We start from the raw sequence: 21226 nt of genomic DNA, 5'->3' as shown, positions 1-21226 counted from the left end.
TTTTTGGTCTCTTTGCCAGCCCACAGCCTCATAATTGAAAGATTGTTTTTCATATGCGTAAATTTTCAATATCTTTGGAGTCAAAGCTACTGTTTGTGTGCATTTGTAAATTTCTTCAGAGGAAGGAGGTCACCTCCCCCCATGTTATCTAACAGCCAAGATTCATTCAGAGGGAGGGAGTTGCATAAACTTTCCTTCACATTTAGTCAGTGAGTTTGCACTTTAAGCCTTTATAATGTGAGTGTGCAATAAGTCAAAGTAAAACATGCCAGGAAAACTAATAAACATTTGTCTATTCACCTGAATTTTTTTTTCTTTCACTGTCTTTAACAAAACAGAATTTACAATTAAACTGAATTTGCAGTGCGTGGTTTCACCTGCTTACTTGATCACACACCCCAAGATAAAAACATTTAAGTTCCCCAGTGTGAATAAACGAGAGACAGTGAAAACTAAGAAAGTGTTTTCGGATCAGTTCATTTGGACACATAAATCTACCGCAGTAATTCCTCTGATTCAGACAAAAAAACAAACAAAAAAAAAAACCAGTCAGTTGCTAATTACACATCTTATTTAATTACAAGTTGCAAGGGTCTGCCTGCCTACTCACCTGCATGGAAAAGAACAGCAGGTCGTTTCCAGAACCATGCCGAGATTTCAGCTTGCGCCCATCAGCGAAGCGTTGGGAGCTGGGATCTGCTTCGACTGGAGCACAGCTGCTGCACAACTAATGAAAGGCTTTCACTTCTGCAGCTTCCACAGTGTTTTCCTTCAGAGACCAAAGAAGATCCCTTACAAGCTCACAGGCATATTAACTACCAGGTTATGTGTATAAATCTGAAGAATATAAACTTTCATATTATTTGCCTTAATAAATGCAACATGGAGTCTTATAAAAGCCTTTATTTAATCTCAAGTAATGGAAAAGAAGAAAGCAATCAAAAATGCAATATTTGTTCTCAATATACACTTCTGCTGCTCCTATAGTACATCTGCTCTCCTTCATGTTCAAGTAATAGAAAATAGAATGATCTGCAGCCTCCTGCCAGTACTGCCAGAGACAAATAACTGCACATTACACATCAACAGAAGTTACATTCACTTGGGAATGCAAGCAGCCCATATCTTCTCTCTGTATAGTTGCTTTATCTTTCCTCATTGTACAATAAGATCTGTTGGTCTCTTGTAAGAAAATATGTCTAATTCTGTAAAGAGCACTACACGCTCTGATCATTAATTCCCCTAATCTGCTTTGCTAGAGGGAGAGCAATATGATCTAAATGAGTCATCACACTGTAAACTCATCGAGGTCCTCACGATGACGTGGCTGCTGCAGTGCCAGACAGTACATCCAAATGTTAACACCTTATTCAGAAGTGCACAACAGCTGAAAATACAAGAGGAACATTCATAATTAGAGCCTGTGATGAACCCAAGAAGAGAGCGTCCGGGTCCAGACAAGCATGTCGGCATTTATTCCATCTGCAGTTGGCAATTTTGGGACAGTTTGAGTCTCATGTAAATGAGGAGTTTAACACAAACCCCTCAGCTTCCTGATTTGCAGTGTCTTATAAAAATCACTCTGACAATCACAGCCAACCACCTGATTGTTTCACACATTTCTGGAAAGCATTTTCCCAAGTTTGTGCCTAATGTATGAGCACTCAAACAACTTGGAGTGACAGCAGGCAGGATAATACAGAGGGGTTTGCTTTGGCCTCGCACTGTAGAGCTTCATGGTTAAAGAACTGACAGCTTCATTGTTGATATTCAGTATTAGCCAATACAACCAGTAACAGAGAAACAAGTGGTAAGAGGAGATTCAACGCCACGCTGACTCTGTACTGGTGCCAACAGTCCTGCTAACATTTCAGGTGTTTCTTGCTGGTCATGTCGTTCCAGATGCGGTGCATCTCCTCAGGGGAGATCTGGTGGACGGTGACCACCCTGCGGTAGCGACAGAGGCTGTAGGCCATCTTCCAGTGGTTGAAACCACTGTTCTGGAAAGGGTGAATTCCTAACCTCCGGAGGCACACACCAACGTACACGTCCTCCAAGTGCAGCAGGCTGGTGTGTAAGGAGGTTTTGTAGATGAGTTCAGCCACGTCTGCTGAAAAAACGTAGCCGGTGCCAGAGCAGAACGGGGGGTACTTGCTCTCTGGGTACAGATCCCTGGGCATGTACCACTTGCTGCGCATGTCTCTGATTGGCCCACCGTTGATGACATAACCAGTGAAGTACCTCCTTCGGGGCTTTGTGGTAGGCTTCAGGAGGCTAAAGATGAGGTTCTCCATGTTGACAAAGATGTCACTGTCTGTCTTGAGGACATATTGAGCTTTAGAGCAGAAGGTGGCCACCCAGCGCATGCCCATAAGAGTCTTGAGCGTCAGGTTGTGGTATGAGTCAATAAAATCCTCCACTATAATGTCATGAAAGATCTGACTCTCCTGCTCCACCATCTGGTTGAGGACAACATCAGTGCTTCGGCCTAACAGGAAGAGCGTGACCACGCGCACATCCTGAAACGTGCTCTCATCCCCCCATGTCTCTCTGATGGCTTGACGGGCATCGAATTCCTTGTGAGTGGTGCTGATGAGGATGACAAGGAACGGGGGCTCCGACTCACACTTCTTGTCCTCGTTGATGAGGTAGCCGAAGTCGTGTGGGTTGACAGAGCGCGTGCGGATGTTGCTGAATGTGGAGTTCTTGTTCACCTTGAGTGTATTGCGTATTGGGATGTTCACCTGGCCCACGTAGGAAGTAGAGGGGCGGGAAACACTCAGGTACCACAAAGCGCTGGCCCAGCATACCACTGTCAGCAAGTATAAGCAGGAAACCTTAGAAGGCATCTCTGTTCACTTGGCTGGTATTACCAGTGGCAACAGGGTTGGAAATGTTGAAGCCACGCCTCCATGGGTTGTTAGAGCTTGCAGCGCAGCGGGAGGCTGCCTCCGCAACACAGCTGACATTAATTTCAAGACTTCTCTGTAGTCTAGTGCTGCTATTGTGATTGAAAAGCAGAATGGCAGAGATTTCTCATCATGTCCATGCCCTTACTGTGTTCCATCGCAGCTCACAGGACGACTTTCAACTCTTTCTGACAGCATCTAAAAAAAGATGAGAAAAACAGACATAAATCAGAACCACATAATGAAACAGCAGCAGGAGTGAGACAAGGTGAGACATCTAGCATCCTGTGTCTTACATTTTTGAAAAGGCCAGATGTGTGACTTATTTAGCAGCAATTTTTTATTCTCTATTCATTATAGCCTATAACATCAACTCAGCGACTGTGCAAGCAGAAACGTGCCACAGCACATCATTCCATTGCTGCCTCTGACGAGAGGCGCCGTGAGCTGAAGAAAGTGAATATCCCACGAAACACTACCCTACTTTGCCTCGACTTTGACCATCTTCTGTTTGCAAACAGTTTATCTCCCTCTCATCCCAGTGAACTAGACACAGACTGACGAATCAGAGCAGTCACGGCGGAGCAGGAGGAGACGGTGATATTAAGGCAGAGAAGGTGTAATGAGCTCACGGTAAAAATGTAACCTCATTGCCATGGTTGTATTCACCATTCCCTCCCCAGCTACCCTTTCCACACCTTAATGTCACCACCAACTTAGCAGCTTAATTTTGCCCTGTAATGAGCTTCGTTAGTTGGATGTTGTGGAACTCTTTTAAGAATACACGCTGTAATTGGGCACGCTGACATGGGCTATAAGGATGAATATAACATGGAATATTTATTTGGATGCCAGAATTCATTCAAAGAAAACCAGATAAAAACATAATCCTTCACAAACAGACTTATTTGATCCAGGTGTAATCTCTTACGATATCGAAACAGCCTTCTTCTGTTTTTATTCTGAGGAAACACATTTTTGTGTTGTGCATAACTCATGACGAACCAGAGAAAGTGCTACAGATCCTATTAGAGATGCTTCTGGCGCTCTGTTTTAAGATGGAAGTCCTATGATAAGAGCAGCTTATTCTTTTATCAAGCCAAGATTTTGGAATGTCTTGTGGGGCCTGATGGTTCTTTTCATCTGGACTTTTTTCTTATTTCCCCTCACCCTCTCCACCCTCCCCTATCTCTTTTCTCTCTTTCTTAAGCAGAGCCATCAATCTCACGGTCCAGTAGAATCCATCTCATCATGACTGCTTTTCCACACCTCCACACTCTCCATCCACTCAATCACTCTTTCCTCTACTTCAGTGGGCACTTGATCCATCTTTATATGTCTCACTGCCTCCCGCTCTCGCCTTTTTTATTATTTTTTTGGTCTGGTTTCACGTTTCCCACACCATCTTGTTTCTTTCCTCACATCAACCATGAACCTTTACCTTCTCTGCATATCATTATTTTTGGTGCGGTGCAATATTTATCACATCAGAGCTCAACTCCACCTAATTGGCAGCTTCTACTGCAATCGGTCTACCTCAAGTTCCACAGCCTCCTCCCTCCCACCCAGACAAAGTCACTACATCATCATATTCATCCCCTTGACACGACCTCGCTCACCCTTCTTCCCTCTCCTCCCTCTCCCATCCACGTCGGTTTCTTTTCACCTTGAGGAAGCTCTGTCGGTTTCATAATCCTCCAGAACGACTTTATGCTCACAATAACAGATATCCCACTTTAGCGATTCATCTCACGAAATCCTGACACTTAACTTCCTCGTTTCATGATGCTATGCGACATAAAATTACATTAGCATCTGAATACACTCTTTCCCAAATTATCTTACCCTTCTAAAGCAGTATTGGGTGCTTGGGATCACAGTTATTAACTGTGATGATCATTAACACCAGTGTCAGTGTTAATTTGTGGTTAGCAAAAGGTAATATTGAATGGCAAAAACAGCTCACGCAGTTTACTGATACAACCAACTTATTTCCAGACAAAGAATGTTGGATGATAATAGTAGCAGTCACAAAACATAAAAACTTTATTTGGACATGTGGATTACTTTGTTTTGTACTTCTATTTATCCTTCTCACATGAATTATATACTCTCAGGTGCTGATGTTAATCAAATACACCTACTTAAAACTATCCAATCCAACAGTCATGCATACAGTTGTGGTTAAAAGCTTGCTTACACTCATTATGGTCATTTTAGACTTTTAATAATTTCTTTGACTATACATGCAGTTATTTAAGTCTTTTTATGTGGTGCTGAAGGTTCTACAATTTTTTTTTTCAGATTAGCTCAAGTACCGTGTGTAAAAAGCTTCATGGAATGGGTTTCCATGGCCTAGCAATTGCACCCAAGCCTTGCATCACCAAGCACAATGCAAAGCATCGGATGCTGTGGTGTAAAGCAACTCACCCCACTAGCTACAACATGATCGCCCACCAGTGCACAAAGCAAGATCCATAAAAACATGGATGAATGAGTTTGGTGTGCGAGAACTTGCCTAGAAAAAGAACACCAATGGCATGAATTAGAGTGAAGACTGTATGCCAGGCTTTCTCATTCAATACCTTTCTGACCTCACAGATGCACTTTTGGAAGAATGGCCCAAAATTCCCAGAAACACATTCCTAAACCTTGTGGAAAACCTTCCCAGTAGAGTTGAAGGTGTTATAGCTGGGATGTCACTCAAGTTCATATGGATGTGAAGGCAGACAAGCAAATACTTTTAGCAATATAGTGTAGTTTGGAACTATTTCTAAACAACTGCAGTCATCACTTCAAACAACTCTACATTAAGTACAAGTTATCTTGATTTGTCACAACTTTGCCGAGGTCTGAAAGAAAAACCAAATGGTCAACTTCTGATGAGAAGAAATTGGTTAAAAACAACCCAGGAACCACCAAGGCTCAAGCCTTCCATGAGCTGGATACTGCTGGAACACCAGCTTCACTGTTCACAGTGACACAAGTCTGACATAATCACGGACTGTGAGTGTGCCGAGCAAGAAAGTAGCCCCTGCTCCAAAACCTTCAAGCTTGACTGAAATTTGCAGCCGCCAACATGAAAAAGCCAAATGCCTTTTGGAGAAAAATTTTATGTTCACATGATACAAAGATTAAGCTATCTGGCCACAACAACAAGAGCAAGAGTATTTGGAGGAGCAAAGGTGAGGCCTTCAGAGCTAAGAAAAATGTCCCAGCTGACCAGCGTGGTGGTTGTAACATTATGCTCTGGATCTGTTTTGTTGCCATGGGTTCTAGTACATATCACAAAACAGATGTAATAATGAATACGGAGGACTACTGCATCTCCTGTTGCTAGCAACAAGCATCATTGAAATGCCTTGAGCCTTGTGAGCAAAAAGATTCAGTGAAACAACCTGAACTGACCAAGGATGACATGGTAGTTTTGGGACCATGTCCCAAAACATGGTGAAGATCACTTCTATGTTCACTTCTATCTTCACCAAAATGTAATTCAAGTTGAACAGAGCGCTTTTTATATAATAGAAAAATCCAACATGAACAGGTGTTAAAGAGAGTAATCCAAAGGAAACAGGAGCTGGACGCAGTGCAGAGATAAATAGGGAGACAAATTCTTAAATAAGACAAGGTCTTAAATAATCAGGCCCCATCTTATCTTAATGACCTTATAGTACCATATCACCCCATCAGAGCACTTCGCTCTCACACTGTAGGATTAGTTGTTATTTCTAGAGTATTTTTAAAAGTAGAACGGGAGGCAGAGCCTTCAGTTTTCAGGCCTCTCTTCTGTGGAACCAGCTTCTAGTTTGAATTCAGGAGACAAACACTATCTCTACCAGTGTTGGTCAAGTTACTTGAAAAAAGTAATCAGTAACTAATTACTGATTACTTCCCCAAAAAAGTAATCCCGTTACTTTACTGATTACTTATTTTCAAAAGTAATTAATTACTTAGTTACTTAGTTACTTTTTAAAAACACGATTTACAACCTGAATAGGTGATAAAGCGATAGATCTTTCAGCCCAATTCTACTTTTTCTACATAATCCATCATACAAAATGTAATCAAATGGAAAAGTCTCTTTTTTAACTTGTTTTATCAGTTTTAATCTTTTAACTTTATGCATCAAGCAAAAAATTTAATTATATGCAACATTCTCTGACTTGAATAAATTAGTTTAACATTTAAACCTATCTTCTGCACATTCCAGCACATAAAATAAAATATTTTTTTGTGTTTACACTCACTCTTTCAAATAGATGCAAGTAAAACACAGCAGAAAATAAATAAAGTCAAAGACTCAGCGGTCCTGTTGCTCTATTTTCACCTGTAAAGCAGGACTGCGGTAGGCGGAGGTTTACCCTGGTGCAGGTGTGCCGCGGTCAGTTGAAGAATCCGCGACTTTCTCTGTGAGTTTCCCATTACGTCGTTGCGCACTCGGTGCTTGCTTGGAAGTTTAGGGGTTTTTTTCGCTGTAAAAAGAAGTTTTCTTCCCACGCACGATGGACGCTAATGTTTTTGTCACTTTTTATGGAATCAAACTCAAAGTAAGGTCAGTACTTCCACGCTTAAACGCTGCACGCTCATACTCTCTCCCACAATCGATATGTGATCCATTGTTGATCTGCACACAGCTGTTGTCACTAACGGCGCACTCGCTTACGTCACTGTTGTGAGACATTCTCGCAAAAAATCACGGTTTTAGTAACACAGTAACGCAGCGTTCCTACGGGAAAGTAACAGTAATCTAATTACCGTTTTTGCAATAGTAATCCCTTACTTTACTTGTTACTTGAAAAAAGTAATCAGATTACAGTAACGCGTTACAAGTAACGCGTTACTGCTCATCTCTGATCTCTACTTTTAAGATTAGGCTTAAAACTTGCCTTTTTGCTAAAGCATATAGTTAGGGCTGGATCAGGTGACTCTGAATCCTCCCTTAGTTATGCTGCAATAGGTGTAGGCAGCTGGGGGATTCCCATGATGCATTGAGTATTTCTTCTTCAGTCACCTTTCTTACTCAGCATGTGTTAATAGACCTCTCTGCACTGAATCATACTTGTTATTAATCTCTGTCTCTCTTCCACAGCATGTCTTTATCATGTCTTTCTTCTCTCACCCCAACCGGTTGCAGCAGATGGCCCCACCCCTCCCTGAGCCTGGTTCTGCCGGAGATTTCTTCCTGTTAAAAGGGAGTTTTTCCTTCCCACTGTCGCCAAAGTGCTTGCTCATAGGGGATCATATGATTGTTGGGTTTTTCTCTGTATGTATTATTGTAGGGTCTACCTTACAATATGAAGCGCCTTGAGGTGATTGTTGTTGTGATTTGGTGCTGTATAAATAAAATAAAATTGAATTTGGGCTTTGTAGTTTTTATTAGTGGAGTACAGGGATAAACCAAAGCATTTTGGAAACTCAACCGATTATATATCCTAAATAGTTAGAGACATACTGTAATTTCCTCTAAACCTCAACTTTAGAGGCAATGAAAAATGAATGTATGGTGTTTTGAGAAAGAAAAGCATTCTGAAAATTGGCCAAAAGAATTATTTTGGACTTGCAATTTCATTTACTTGGGAAATAGAAATGGCAAATGGAAGGCTGTTGCCCTATAGTTCTAGTAACACTGACTTTTATTAGTAAAAAATGTTGAAAAGGTAATCATGAAAGGATAGAGTATAAGGCATCAGCACATACAAGTTTGTTTGCTTTTTTAAATATTGATGAGAGCACATGGGTGCTTATTTTATGAGTAATGAAGCTTTGGCAAAAAGCTCAATCATCTTTTTATTCTCTCTTCTTCTTCTTCTTCTTCTTCACTTCTTATTCCATCAAAATCCTTTTCATTTATTGTTTGTTTATTCAGAGATCATTCTGCTTTTATTCCTTGAATCAGTCCAAAGCAGTCATTCTTTAAATATAGTTTTACACTAAGAAATCTCCCTGAAAATACTCTATTAGGAAATATCGAGGAAAATATATTACCATGGATACCTAATCATTTGCACAAATATATGACTCTTACAGATACAGTGGGGCAAAAAAGTATTTAGTCAGCCACCGATTGTGCAAGTTCCCCCACTTAAAATTATGACAGAGGTCAGTAATTTGCACCAGAGGTACACTTCAACTGTGAGAGACAGAATGTGAAAAAAAAATCCATGAATCCACATGGTAGGATTTGTAAAGAATTTATTCGTAAATTAGGGTGGAAAATAAGTATTTGGTCACCTCAAACAAGGAAAGTCTCTTGCCCTCACAGACCTGTAACGTCTTCTGTAAGAAGCTTTTCTGTCCCCCACTCGTTACCTGTATGAATGGCACCTGTTTGAACTCATCATCTGTATAAAAGACACCTGTCCACAGCCTCAAACAGTCAGACTCCAAACTCCGCCATGGCCAAGACCAAAGAGCTTTCGAAGGACACCAGGAAAAGTATTGTAGACCTGCACCAGACTGGGAAGAGTGAATCTACAATAGGCAAGCAGCTTGGTGTGAAAAAATCAACTGTGGGAGCAATCATCAGAAAATGGAAGACATACAAGACCACTGATAATCTCCCTCGATCTGGGGCTCCACGCAAGATCTCATCCCGTGGGGTCAAAATGATCATGAGAACGGTGAGCAAAGATCCCAGAACCACACGGGGGGACCTGGTGAATGACCTGCAGAGAGCTGGGACCAAAGTAACAAAGGTCACCATCAGTAACACACTACAACGGCAGGGAATCAAATCCCGCAGTGCCAGACGTGTTCCGCTGCTGAAGCCAGTGCATGTCCAGGCCCGTCTGAAGTTTGCCAGAGAGCACATGGATGATACAGCAGAGGATTGGGAGAATGTCATGTGGTCAGATGAAACCAAAGTAGAACTTTTTGGTATAAACTCAACTCGTCATGTTTGGAGGAAGAAGAATACTGAGTTGCATCCCAAGAACACCATACCTACTGTGAAGCATGGGGGTGGAAACATCATGCTATGGGGCTGTTTTTCTGCCAAGGGGACAGGACGACTGATCCGTGTTAAGGACAGAATGAATGGGGCCATGTATCGTGAGATTTTGAGCCAAAACCTCCTTCCATCAGTGAGAACTTTGAAGATGAAACGAGGCTGGGTCTTCCAACATGACAATGATCCAAAACACACCGCCCGGGCAACAAAGGAGTGGCTCCGTAAGAAGCATTTGAAAGTCCTGGAGTGGCCTAGCCAGTCTCCAGACCTCAACCCCATAGAAAATCTGTGGCGGGAGTTGAAAGTCCGTGTTGCTCGGCGACAGCCCCAAAACATCACTGCTCTCGAGAAGATCTGCATGGAAGAATGGGCCAAAATACCAGCTACTGTGTGTGCAAACCTGGTAAAGACCTATAGTAAACGTTTGACCTCTGTTATTGCCAACAAAGGTTATGTTACAAAGTATTGAGTTGTATTTTTGTTATTGACCAAATACTTATTTTCCACCCTGATTTACGTATAAATTCTTTACAAATCCTACCATGTGGATTCATGGATTTTTTTTTCACATTCTGTCTCTCACAGTTGAAGTGTACCTCTGGTGCAAATTACTGACCTCTGTCATCGTTTTAAGTGGGGGAACTTGCACAATCGGTGGCTGACTAAATACTTTTTTGCCCCACTGTAACTTAAAAGGAAGTTTCTATGGGAGTTCATGGATACAACATTGATTTAAACAAAATTCATTTTTTACTTTTTTTTTGATTAATGACATAACCACTACCACAGTGAGTGATAGTGGTTATGCCAGAGAATATAGTTGGTATGGTCTCCCTTACCACCACAAAAGAAATTCAACTGTATTTTATCACATAGGTTAAAGATCCCCTCGAGGCATGCTAAGAAAAATATTCTGTTTGAATAATAAATTGCAATATTGCGATACGTGATAAAACCCTGTATGCAGGATTTAAAACTCACATTGCATATTAGAACCTGAAAACTATCTTGTGCCAAACCCAGAGGACTTATCATTCTGCATAATGAAGAAGAGGAATCACTGATTGCAATTATTTTTGATTGGAAGGACATTATCCTCAAAAATCATAAAATTAATGACCCAAAATTGTCCATAATATGAGGTTGTGCATACCATAACTGAATGTCACATTTGCTTTTGGTGTGTGTGACAAACAGTGGGAGAAATCTTAAATTCTGCACTGGTGAACTGGACCCAAGATAAGATCACTCCACTGCTCTGTTTCAGTATTCGATCATAAGGGAAATATAAGAGCCAATTTTTCATGCTGCGTTACACGTCAAATCTGCTGAAAACTGATAAACCACTATTGAAGATGAACTTGCCAATATTAAAGACATGCCTTTTTGTAACCCTGCAGCAAAAGTTATTTTTGAGAGTTGGAGCTATGAAAAATGCTCATATTGCAGTGTATAGTATATATATATAGTGTTGTTTCTTCTTGTGATACTCAGTGACACATGTATTACAAGAGAAACACTGTGACAATTGCTAAGGACATGAAGTTGCCCTGAATGATTTGCTAAAAACTTGCAGTAAAGCTTAACCAATGAATGAGGGAATAAGAGAGCAGATGTAACAAAATTAGTGGTGGAAAATTATAAATCTACAGTGGAGGACAGCAAATCAGAGATTTAACTCATTAAACTGACATATAGTAATGCAATCCATACAGTGTGCATTAACACCGAGCCCCCAATTTCATACTTTGTTTTATCTTCATTAGTAACACAGGTATTGTGATGTATCGTACATGATAGTTTTGTATTGTATGGCTCGAGTACTTCAGAATTGCTGAAATTAAATACTTACTACACTACTACAGATGTACTGTAATATAATGAAAACTGCATGCTAGTTCAGGCAAACAGCTCACACTGTACTGTTTGATGGTGATGGTATGTGATATGTCCATCAGGCTTGCAAGTATATTTTTTCATCTCAACCTCATACTAAGCAAGTGTGAATACGTTTGGCAATGTGCCTTTGGTGCCAACAGCTAGAACTAGTAACAGGTACATTACAGTTAATTAAGGATTCATAGGTCCTTATAGCAGCACTGTTTCTTCCATAACAACTTTTCATGCATTGAAGTACTAATGTTCCTAATGACTGACTAATAAATACACGCCAATAAATGTATCCCAGAAAGTTGAATCTCTTCATTTGGGAGAAATATTTAATCGCCCATTTAGGTGACTTCTTCAGCCTCAGCTGAGTGCAGGTTTCATAACCTTCATAACCTTCAACCTTCATAATCAAGGATGCATCAAGACATGTATTATACAAAAACCCCAAAATGAAAAACCCCAGTGCTAATAATCTGCTAATCTGAACTGGTCATGACAGCACGTTGACAGGCCAGAAAGAGACAGAGACAAAGAGTGAGAGAAAGAGAAAGAGAAATTGGAAGGAAATAGGTGGGGAGATTTGCAGTCAGTCTGATGTATGCCAGTGTTAAGTGCTAAAGTGTTTTACCCCCACGCGCTGTGAAGTCAATTTAGCTCCCTCACACAAGTCTCTCCTGCCTTGTTCGCTGCTCGCTATGTGTGGCAGATAAGACAGTACAGTACTTTACAACAGTGATCCAACATCTAATTAATTCACAATATAGACATTTAAAGAAAGTACATTAACTTTGCTGGCACAAATTATCTTATCAAATCTGATTTGCTGTAAAATGTGTTACAATAAGTTAATATTTCAACCAGAAATACCCGAAATTCTCTTTCTCAACATTCTGAAGGGTGAAGGTTTTGTCTCTTTTTGAATTTGACTGAGTCTAAGTTGAAATTTAAAGTTTTGATATAAAAAAACAAGGCATTACCTTCAGCTTTAACAGACCTATATGTGAAAAAAACTTTTTTGATTAGTGATTAGTAATGTGTTTGGAGAACTTAGCAGTACAATAGTGCAATACTTCTGTAGGACAAATCTATTTGAACTTACAGTGGGGCAAAAAAGCATTTAGTCAGCCACCGATTGTGCAAGTTCCCCCACTTAAAATGATGACAGAGGTCAGTAATTTGCACCAGAGGTACACTTCAACTGTGAGAGACAGAATGTGAAAAAAAAATCCATGAATCCACATGGTAGGATTTGTAAAGAATTTATTCGTAAATTAGGGTGGAAAATAAGTATTTGGTCACCTCAAACAAGGAAAGTCTCTTGCCCTCACAGACCTGTAACGTCTTCTGTAAGAAGCTTTTCTGTCCCCCACTCGTTACCTGTATGAATGGCACCTGTTTGAACTCATCATCTGTATAAAAGACACCTGTCCACAGCCTCAAACAGTCAGACTCCAAACTCCGCCATGGCCAAGACCAAAGAGCTTTCGAAGGACACCAGGAAAAGTATTGTAGACCTGCACCAGACTGGGAAGAGTGAATCTACAATAGGCAAGCAGCTTGGTGTGAAAAAATCAACTGTGGGAGCAATCATCAGAAAATGGAAGACATACAAGACCACTGATAATCTCCCTCGATCTGGGGCTCCACGCAAGATCTCATCCCGTGGGGTCAAAATGATCATGAGAACGGTGAGCAAAGATCCCAGAACCACACGGGGGGACCTGGTGAATGACCTGCAGAGAGCTGGGACCAAAATAACAAAGGTCACCATCAGTAACACACTACAACGGCAGGGAATCAAATCCCGCAGTGCCAGACGTGTTCCGCTGCTGAAGCCAGTGCATGTCCAGGCCCGTCTGAAGTTTGCCAGAGAGCACATGGATGATACAGCAGAGGATTGGGAGAATGTCATGTGGTCAGATGAAACCAAAGAAGAACTTTTTGGTATAAACTCAACTCGTCGTGTTTGGAGGAAGAAGAATACTGAGTTGCATCCCAAGAACACCATACCTACTGTGAAGCATGGGGGTGGAAACATCATGCTATGGGGCTGTTTTTCTGCCAAGGGGACAGGACGACTGATCCGTGTTAAGGACAGAATGAATGGGGCCATGTATCGTGAGATTTTGAGCCAAAACCTCCTTCCATCAGTGAGAACTTTGAAGATGAAACGAGGCTGGGTCTTCCAACATGACAATGATCCAAAACACACCGCCCGGGCAACAAAGGAGTGGCTCCGTAAGAAGCATTTGAAAGTCCTGGAGTGGCCTAGCCAGTCTCCAGACCTCAACCCCATAGAAAATCTGTGGCGGGAGTTGAAAGTCCGTGCTCGGCGACAGCCCCAAAACATCACTGCTCTCGAGAAGATCTGCATGGAGGAATGGGCCAAAATACCAGCTACTGTGTGTGCAAACCTGGTAAAGACCTATAGTAAACGTTTGACCTCTGTTATTGCTAACAAAGGTTATGTTACAAAGTATTGAGTTGTATTTTTGTTATTGACCAAATACTTATTTTCCACCCTGATTTATGAATAAATTCTTTACAAATCCTACCATGTGAATTCATGGATTTTTTCACATTCTGTCTCTCACAGTTGAAGTGTACCTCTGGTGCAAATTACTGACCTCTGTCATCATTTTAGGTGGGGGAACTTGCACAATCAGTGGCTGACTAAATACTTTTTTGCCCCACTGTAGCTGCCAATAGTGATTGGCTGAGACTGATGGGTTCCACTGCTACAAAACAAGCAAAAAGAAATGAACTGAGGTGGTTTACTTACTTATGGGCTCAGCTATTTATTTTACTGGACTGCTTCTCATTTATTATCAACCTGGACTACTTGGCAGTCAATTTATTCTTGTGCTGACTAAGCAGCTGTATTCATTTTCTATTTCAATGTTGGTGAAACTGCCTTTTCTTTATCTCTGGTCCTCCATAGTTGCTGCAAATCAGGGGTGACAAATGAGCAAGGCAGAGAAGACTATTATCTATGTAGCCTAGCAATGCATACTCCTAGGTAACATTCACAGTGAAGTTTGGTCTGTGTCACGGTCTGAGCTGGCAGACCGTGCGGAGATGAGAATGACGACGCAAATGCAGACACCGAAGACAAAGATGGATGTTGAACAGAACGCAAGCCTTTATTATGGTGAAACTGAACAATAAACAAAAGCAAAGAACGACTACACAAAGCTAACAAAACCTAAACTGGGAAGACTAAACACTACATGAAACCTGAAAACTTGGAACAAGAAACCTGAAAACCTGGAGACACGGGGGAAATACACCGGGGAGGATACACAGACGATCCAACAGGGAACAAAGGAAAACACTCACTATATATCCAGATGGTAACGAGGAAGGGAGTAACCAAAAGGGGACACAGCTAAACCAAATCTGACAAGAGAAGAAAGGAAGAACGCAAAACTAGATACACTCACAGAAGACACAAGACTGTCAACGTAAAACAGGAAATACAAGACAGACACTGAGGCGCAGACTCGACACTGAGGCGCGACTGACTAGATGGAAATTATGAAAAAAAGAAAGGCAAGGTGACCGAAAGCAACGGCAAGAACTATGAATATAACATAACAGAAAACCATCAAGAGAATTATATATATATATATATTAGGGGTGCAACGATATTCGTATCGATATTGAACCGTTCGATACAGTGCTTTCGGTTCGATACGCATATGTATCGAACAATACAAAATTTGTAATTTATTTTATCAACTTTCCGTCTGACGATGCTGTCTGTGTTGAGCGCTCAGTGAATCTGCGTTCGACTACTCCGCCTAGGCTGCACTGTCGAGCGCAGATCCACTGAGCGCTCAACACAGACAGCATAGTCAGAAGGAAGAGCGCAGGGCAAGCTAGCGAGACAGAAGTTAAGCTCTCCTTGCAACATGGCAAATTGAACCTCCCCCACCCTCATTCAGATCTGGCGTTTGGAATTATTTTGGTTTTCATGTGACATATGACCCTGAAGGTAAGCGCGTCATGGACTAAAGTAAAACAGTATGTTGGATGTGCCATGCAATGCTCAATTACATGGGTGGGAGCTAGTGTGTTAGCGCAGTTAGCTCGTTAACGTGTCGGCCGTCTAGCCCCATGCACGGGGCGATCGGCGGTAGCTCGTTAACGGAGATTTGCCGTGTTGTGGCGTTAAGGTCATTTCAACGAGATTAACCTGAAAGCACTAGTGGGAACACAACGAATATGACTGCACATTTACGCCGACATCATCCTAGTGCAAAGACAAGTGGAAGCAGACAAAAACAAGCAAGCATGCTACTAACTTTAGCCGAGTCATTTAGACAGCTGTTAGCACAGGATTCTCCTCATGGGGACCTGATATGTTTAATATGCTGCTGAGAATATAGCCCAGAAGAAGCGTATAGTATAGCTTTTATTTCGGAAAGAGCCATTTCTCTGTAATAAACTCTCTTTTCCAAAGATGAGTGATTCCTCAATCAGATACAGGGCTCGCAAAATCGCTAGCCTGACGTCCTGGGGCTAGCGATTTTTCCAGTCGGGCTACCAAAATCTATCTCTTCCCTGCCCGTCGGGCTATTGTAGGAAGGAAAAATATATGTCAATGCTTTTGCATTCTTTCAGAAATGTAGCTGGGTAATTATGTCATTGGCATCGGTGAGCCACTGTCAATATGTGACATATTGAAATCGCGTTTGAATTTGCGCTTGTTTTGTTGCTTTCACTTTGCAATCGTGGAAACTGTGTATAGAGAGCGACAGCACTGATCTGTGAGTGATGATAATTTGTGCACCAATTCCTCTGACATCGTCTTATTAATCGTTAGCTTACTATGCAAACATGACAAGTGAAATCTCCCGCAGCAAGCTTAAACATGTGAGAGGTTGATCGCGCAGAGAATCGCTGAGCTTATGTGAGTGCGTGTGTAAAAGCAGCAGGATATATATTTTAGTTCTGCTGAGCCAAATAAGACAGGTCAGGGTGAAGAAGTGACAGCCAAAGAAGAGCTTACCACAAAACGGAGAAGTTATGACAAATCAGACTATAAGGCAAAAAGAAAGTGCAGCTTTATGGTTTCATGGACAAAATAATTTCTGTGGCTGCGATATGACGAGCTAAATAACCAGGGCTGCACATAAGTGGTCCGCAGGTGCGCATTCGCTGTCAAAATAAAAAACACACACAAGGCTTAAGGTTAAATTTAAAAACTGTACTTTTGAGTTAAAATATATATTTATAATTTTAATAAATGACAAATTAAAAAGGCATGAACATTTTTTTTTGTATCGAAAAAATATCGAACCGTGACACCAAAGTATCGAACCGAACCGAACCGTGAATTTTGTGTATCGTTGCACCCCTAACATATATATATATATATATATATATATATATATATATATATATATATATATATATATATATATATATAGATATATACAGTGGGGCAAAAAAGTATTTAGTCAGCCACCGATTGTGCAAGTTCCCCCACCTAAAATGATGACAGAGGTCAGTAATTTGCACCAGAGGTACACTTCAACTGTGAGAGACAGAATGTGAAAAAAAAATCCATGAATCCACATGGTAGGATTTGTAAAGAATTTATACGTAAATCAGGGTGGAAAATAAGTATTTGGTCAATAACAAAAATACAACTCAATACTTTGTAACATAACCTTTGTTGGCAATAACAGAGGTCAAACGTTTACTATAGGTCTTTACCAGGTTTGCACACACAGTAGCTGGTATTTTGGCCCATTCCTCCATGCAGATCTTCTGGAGAGCAGTGATGTTTTGGGGCTGTCGCCGAGCAACGCGGACTTTCAACTCCCGCCACAGATTTTCTATGGGGTTGAGGTCTGGAGACTGGCTAGGCCACTCCAGGACTTTCAAATGCTTCTTACGGAGCCACTCCTTTGTTGCCCGGGCGGTGTGTTTTGGATCATTGTCATGTTGGAAGACCCAGCCTCGTTTCATCTTCAAAGTTCTCACTGATGGAAGGAGGTTTTGGCTCAAAATCTCACGATACATGGCCCCATTCATTCTGTCCTTAACACGGATCAGTCGTCCTGTCCCCTTGGCAGAAAAACAGCCCCATAGCATGATGTTTCCACCCCCATGCTTCACAGTAGGTATGGTGTTCTTGGGATGCAACTCAGTATTCTTCTTCCTACAAACACGACGAGTTGAGTTTATACCAAAAAGTTCTACTTTGGTTTCATCTGACCACATGACATTCTCCCAATCCTCTGCTGTATCATCCATGTGCTCTCTGGCAAACTTCAGACGGGCCTGGACATGCACTGGCTTCAGCAGCGGAACACGTCTGGCACTGCGGGATTTGATTCCCTGCCGTTGTAGTGTGTTACTGATGGTGACCTTTGTTACTTTGGTCCCAGCTCTCTGCAGGTCATTCACCAGGTCCCCCCGTGTGGTTCTGGGATCTTTGCTCACCGTTCTCATGATCATTTTGACCCCACGGGATGAGATCTTGCGTGGAGCCCCAGATCGAGGGAGATTATCAGTGGTCTTGTATGTCTTCCATTTTCTGATGATTGCTCCCACAGTTGATTTTTTCACACCAAGCTGCTTGCCTATTGTAGATTCACTCTTCCCAGTCTGGTGCAGGTCTACAATACTTTTCCTGGTGTCCTTCGAAAGCTCTTTGGTCTTGGCCATGGCGGAGTTTGGAGTCTGACTGTTTGAGGCTGTGGACAGGTGTCTTTTATACAGATGATGAGTTCAAACAGGTGCCATTCATACAGGTAACGAGTGGGGGACAGAAAAGCTTCTTACAGAAGACGTTACAGGTCTGTGAGAGCCAGAGATTTTCCTTGTTTGAGGTGACCAAATACTTATTTTCCACCCTAATTTACCAATAAATTCTTTACAAATCCTACCATGTGGATTCATGGATTTTTTTTTCACATTCTGTCTCTCACAGTTGAAGTGTACCTCTGGTGCAAATTACTGACCTCTGTCATCATTTTAAGTGGGGGAACTTGCACATCGGTGGCTGACTAAATACTTTTTTGCCCCACTGTATATTAGGGGTGCAACGATACTCGTATCGATATTGAGCCGTTCGATACAGTGCTTTCGGTTCGGTACGCATATGTATCGAAAAATACAACATTTTTAATTTATTTTATCAACTTTCCTTCTGACGATGCTGTGTGTGTTGAGCGCTCAGTGGATCTGCGCTTGACAGTGCAGCCTAGGCGGAGTAATCAAACGCAGATTCACTGAGCGCAGGGCAAGCTAGCCAGACAGAAGTTAAGCTCTCCTTGCAACATGGCAAGGCATGGCGTCTAATTCAGATGTGGCGTTTGGAACTATTTTGGTTTTCATGTGACTTATGACCCTGAAGGTAAGCGCGTCATGGACTAAAGTAAAACAGTATGTTGGATGTGCCATGCAATGCTCAGTTACATTGGTGGGAACTAGTGTGTTAGCGCAGTTAGCTCGTTAACATGTTGGCCGTCCAGCCCCAGGCACAGGGTGATCTGCGGTAGCTCGTGAACGAAGAATTGCCGTGTTGTGGCATTAACGTCATTTCAATGAGATTAACGCTGACAGCACTAGTGGGAACACAACGAATATGACTGCACATTTACTCCGACAGCATCCTATTGGAAGCAGACAAAACAACAAGCACGCATGCTACAAACTTTACCCGAGTCATTTAGACAGGCGTTAGCACATGATTCTCCTTATGGGGACCTGATATGTTTAATATGCTGCTGAGAATATAGCCCAGAAGAAGCATATAGTATAGCTTTTATTTTGGAAAGAGCCATTTCTCTGTAATAAACTCTCTTTTCCAAAGATGAGTGATTCCTCAATCAGATAGATTTATTTTTTTTATTACTTTGCTGTTTCAGCAACATTAAATTTAAAAAGTGTACTTTTGAGTTAAAATATATATTTATAATTTTAATAAATGACAAATTAAAAAGGCATGAACATTTTGTATCGACAAAACATCGAACCGTGACACCAAAGTAAATGTTGATAGTGATTAAAGTTTAACTCAAAAGTTCTTCTAAGTTTGACCTGACACCATTGACATGATTAATTCTTCAGAGACATGGCAGCTCTTTTCTTCATGGAGAACTCACAAAAAACTGATACTACTATATCACAAACTCATATGTAAACCCAGCTCAAAACGAGAACCAGGTAATGAATCCAACTTTCAGTAAAGAGTCAAACAGCTGGATCCTACAACTCCCACGTAGTACTTAAAGGCACTAAGTCTAAAAAAAGCTCAAGTTCCAGCCCCCTAGGTGTCACTACAGAATTTCAGATAAAAATATCTGATGTCAGCAGCCAAAGTCAAGATGACCTTTATGTCATTACTGTGATAGTTTTGGAGGCTCCTCTATAGCTACAAGCTACATTATACAACTGTTCATGGCATTTGCATCGTGTAAGTACGACGTAAATTCCATCACCTACCTAGATCTTCTAGCTGTGAGGACTCCATCATGTTTTTTTCATCGGCAATTGTGAAAGTAAGCATATATACTTGCTGTACAAGCCCACTCTCAAAAAAGTTGTGACGCAATGTAAATGTAAATAAAAACAGAAAGCAATGAATGTCATGAACCCTTATTTTATCCACAATAGAACATAGAAAACATAGAAAATCTTTAAAGTGCAACATTTTACTATTTCATAGAAACTTTAAGCTTGTATTCAGCAAAAATCTGGGACATGGGGGAACAAAAGTTGAACACGTATGTGGTGAGTAACTGGAGGTTCACCAGTCTGACAAGAAAAATCAGGCAAGAATGAGACAATCTGGAACATTTTTGAGATGTTTTGACGCCATCAGTTTAAAATAAGCTAATATTTTCCTTTAAATAGTAAAATGTTTCAGTTTAAACATTTTATTTTATTCACAGCAGATCAAAAAATAATTTTTTCTATGTGCCAAATATGGTTTTGAATGAGATTAGCATAGTTTCATTTATTAGCATTTTACACACCATCCCAATTGTGGGGTAATTAGGGTTGTATACAAGAATGTGTAAATCCAGTTTTCTTTTATAACATGTATGACGTGTGATCAAAAAATCCTGGCATGTTCAGACAACTTTTATCATGACTACTGAAACTCTTATTCTGTCCATACACAATGTGCACTCTGAGATTTCACTAACTTGCACTTCAAACGTCAATAACTCTTTCAAACTGACCCAAATTTCATGTGAAGGATCATTGCTGGTGTCTCCAACTGAACAATTATCAGTTGAGTCAGACTTTTCAAGCCTCAAGGCTCTGCATCATGTGAGTAGCTCTTTGTTTTAACTGTTCAGTGTATTAACTGTGAAGGGATTATCAAAGTAGAATTCAATTCAGTTTAATTCACAACAACAATTTCCTAAAGTTGCTTTATATTGGAAGGTAAAGAACATACAATAATACAGAAAAAAAAACAATCAGATGACCCCATATGAACATCATA

The 21226-nt window shown here is 41.0% G+C and overlaps 1 protein-coding gene across 2 annotated transcripts in view; it reads right to left on the bottom strand.

Moving 5' to 3' along the window:
- Window positions 1-976: 976 nt before the first annotated feature.
- Window positions 977-21226, bottom strand: part of LOC146642400 (beta-1,3-galactosyltransferase 1-like) — a 195980-nt gene continuing 175730 nt past the window's right edge. For both annotated transcript variants that reach the window (XM_085398214.1, XM_085398215.1), the window contains exon 4: window positions 977-3107. In XM_085398214.1, coding sequence (XP_085254340.1) covers window positions 1863-2849 — 987 coding nt within the window. In that variant the 5' untranslated portion in view covers window positions 2850-3107 and the 3' untranslated portion in view covers window positions 977-1862. The remainder of the gene's footprint in view (window positions 3108-21226) is intronic.

Source organism: Rhamphochromis longiceps, linkage group LG23 (assembly GCF_057381845.1).
Source record: "Rhamphochromis longiceps isolate RC_006_pf linkage group LG23, R_longiceps_female_GT1.1, whole genome shotgun sequence".
In the NCBI taxonomy this organism is placed as follows: Eukaryota; Metazoa; Chordata; class Actinopteri; order Cichliformes; family Cichlidae; genus Rhamphochromis; species Rhamphochromis longiceps.
Note: the sequence above shows the minus strand (reverse complement) of the source record. Positions and strands in the feature narration are given on the sequence as shown.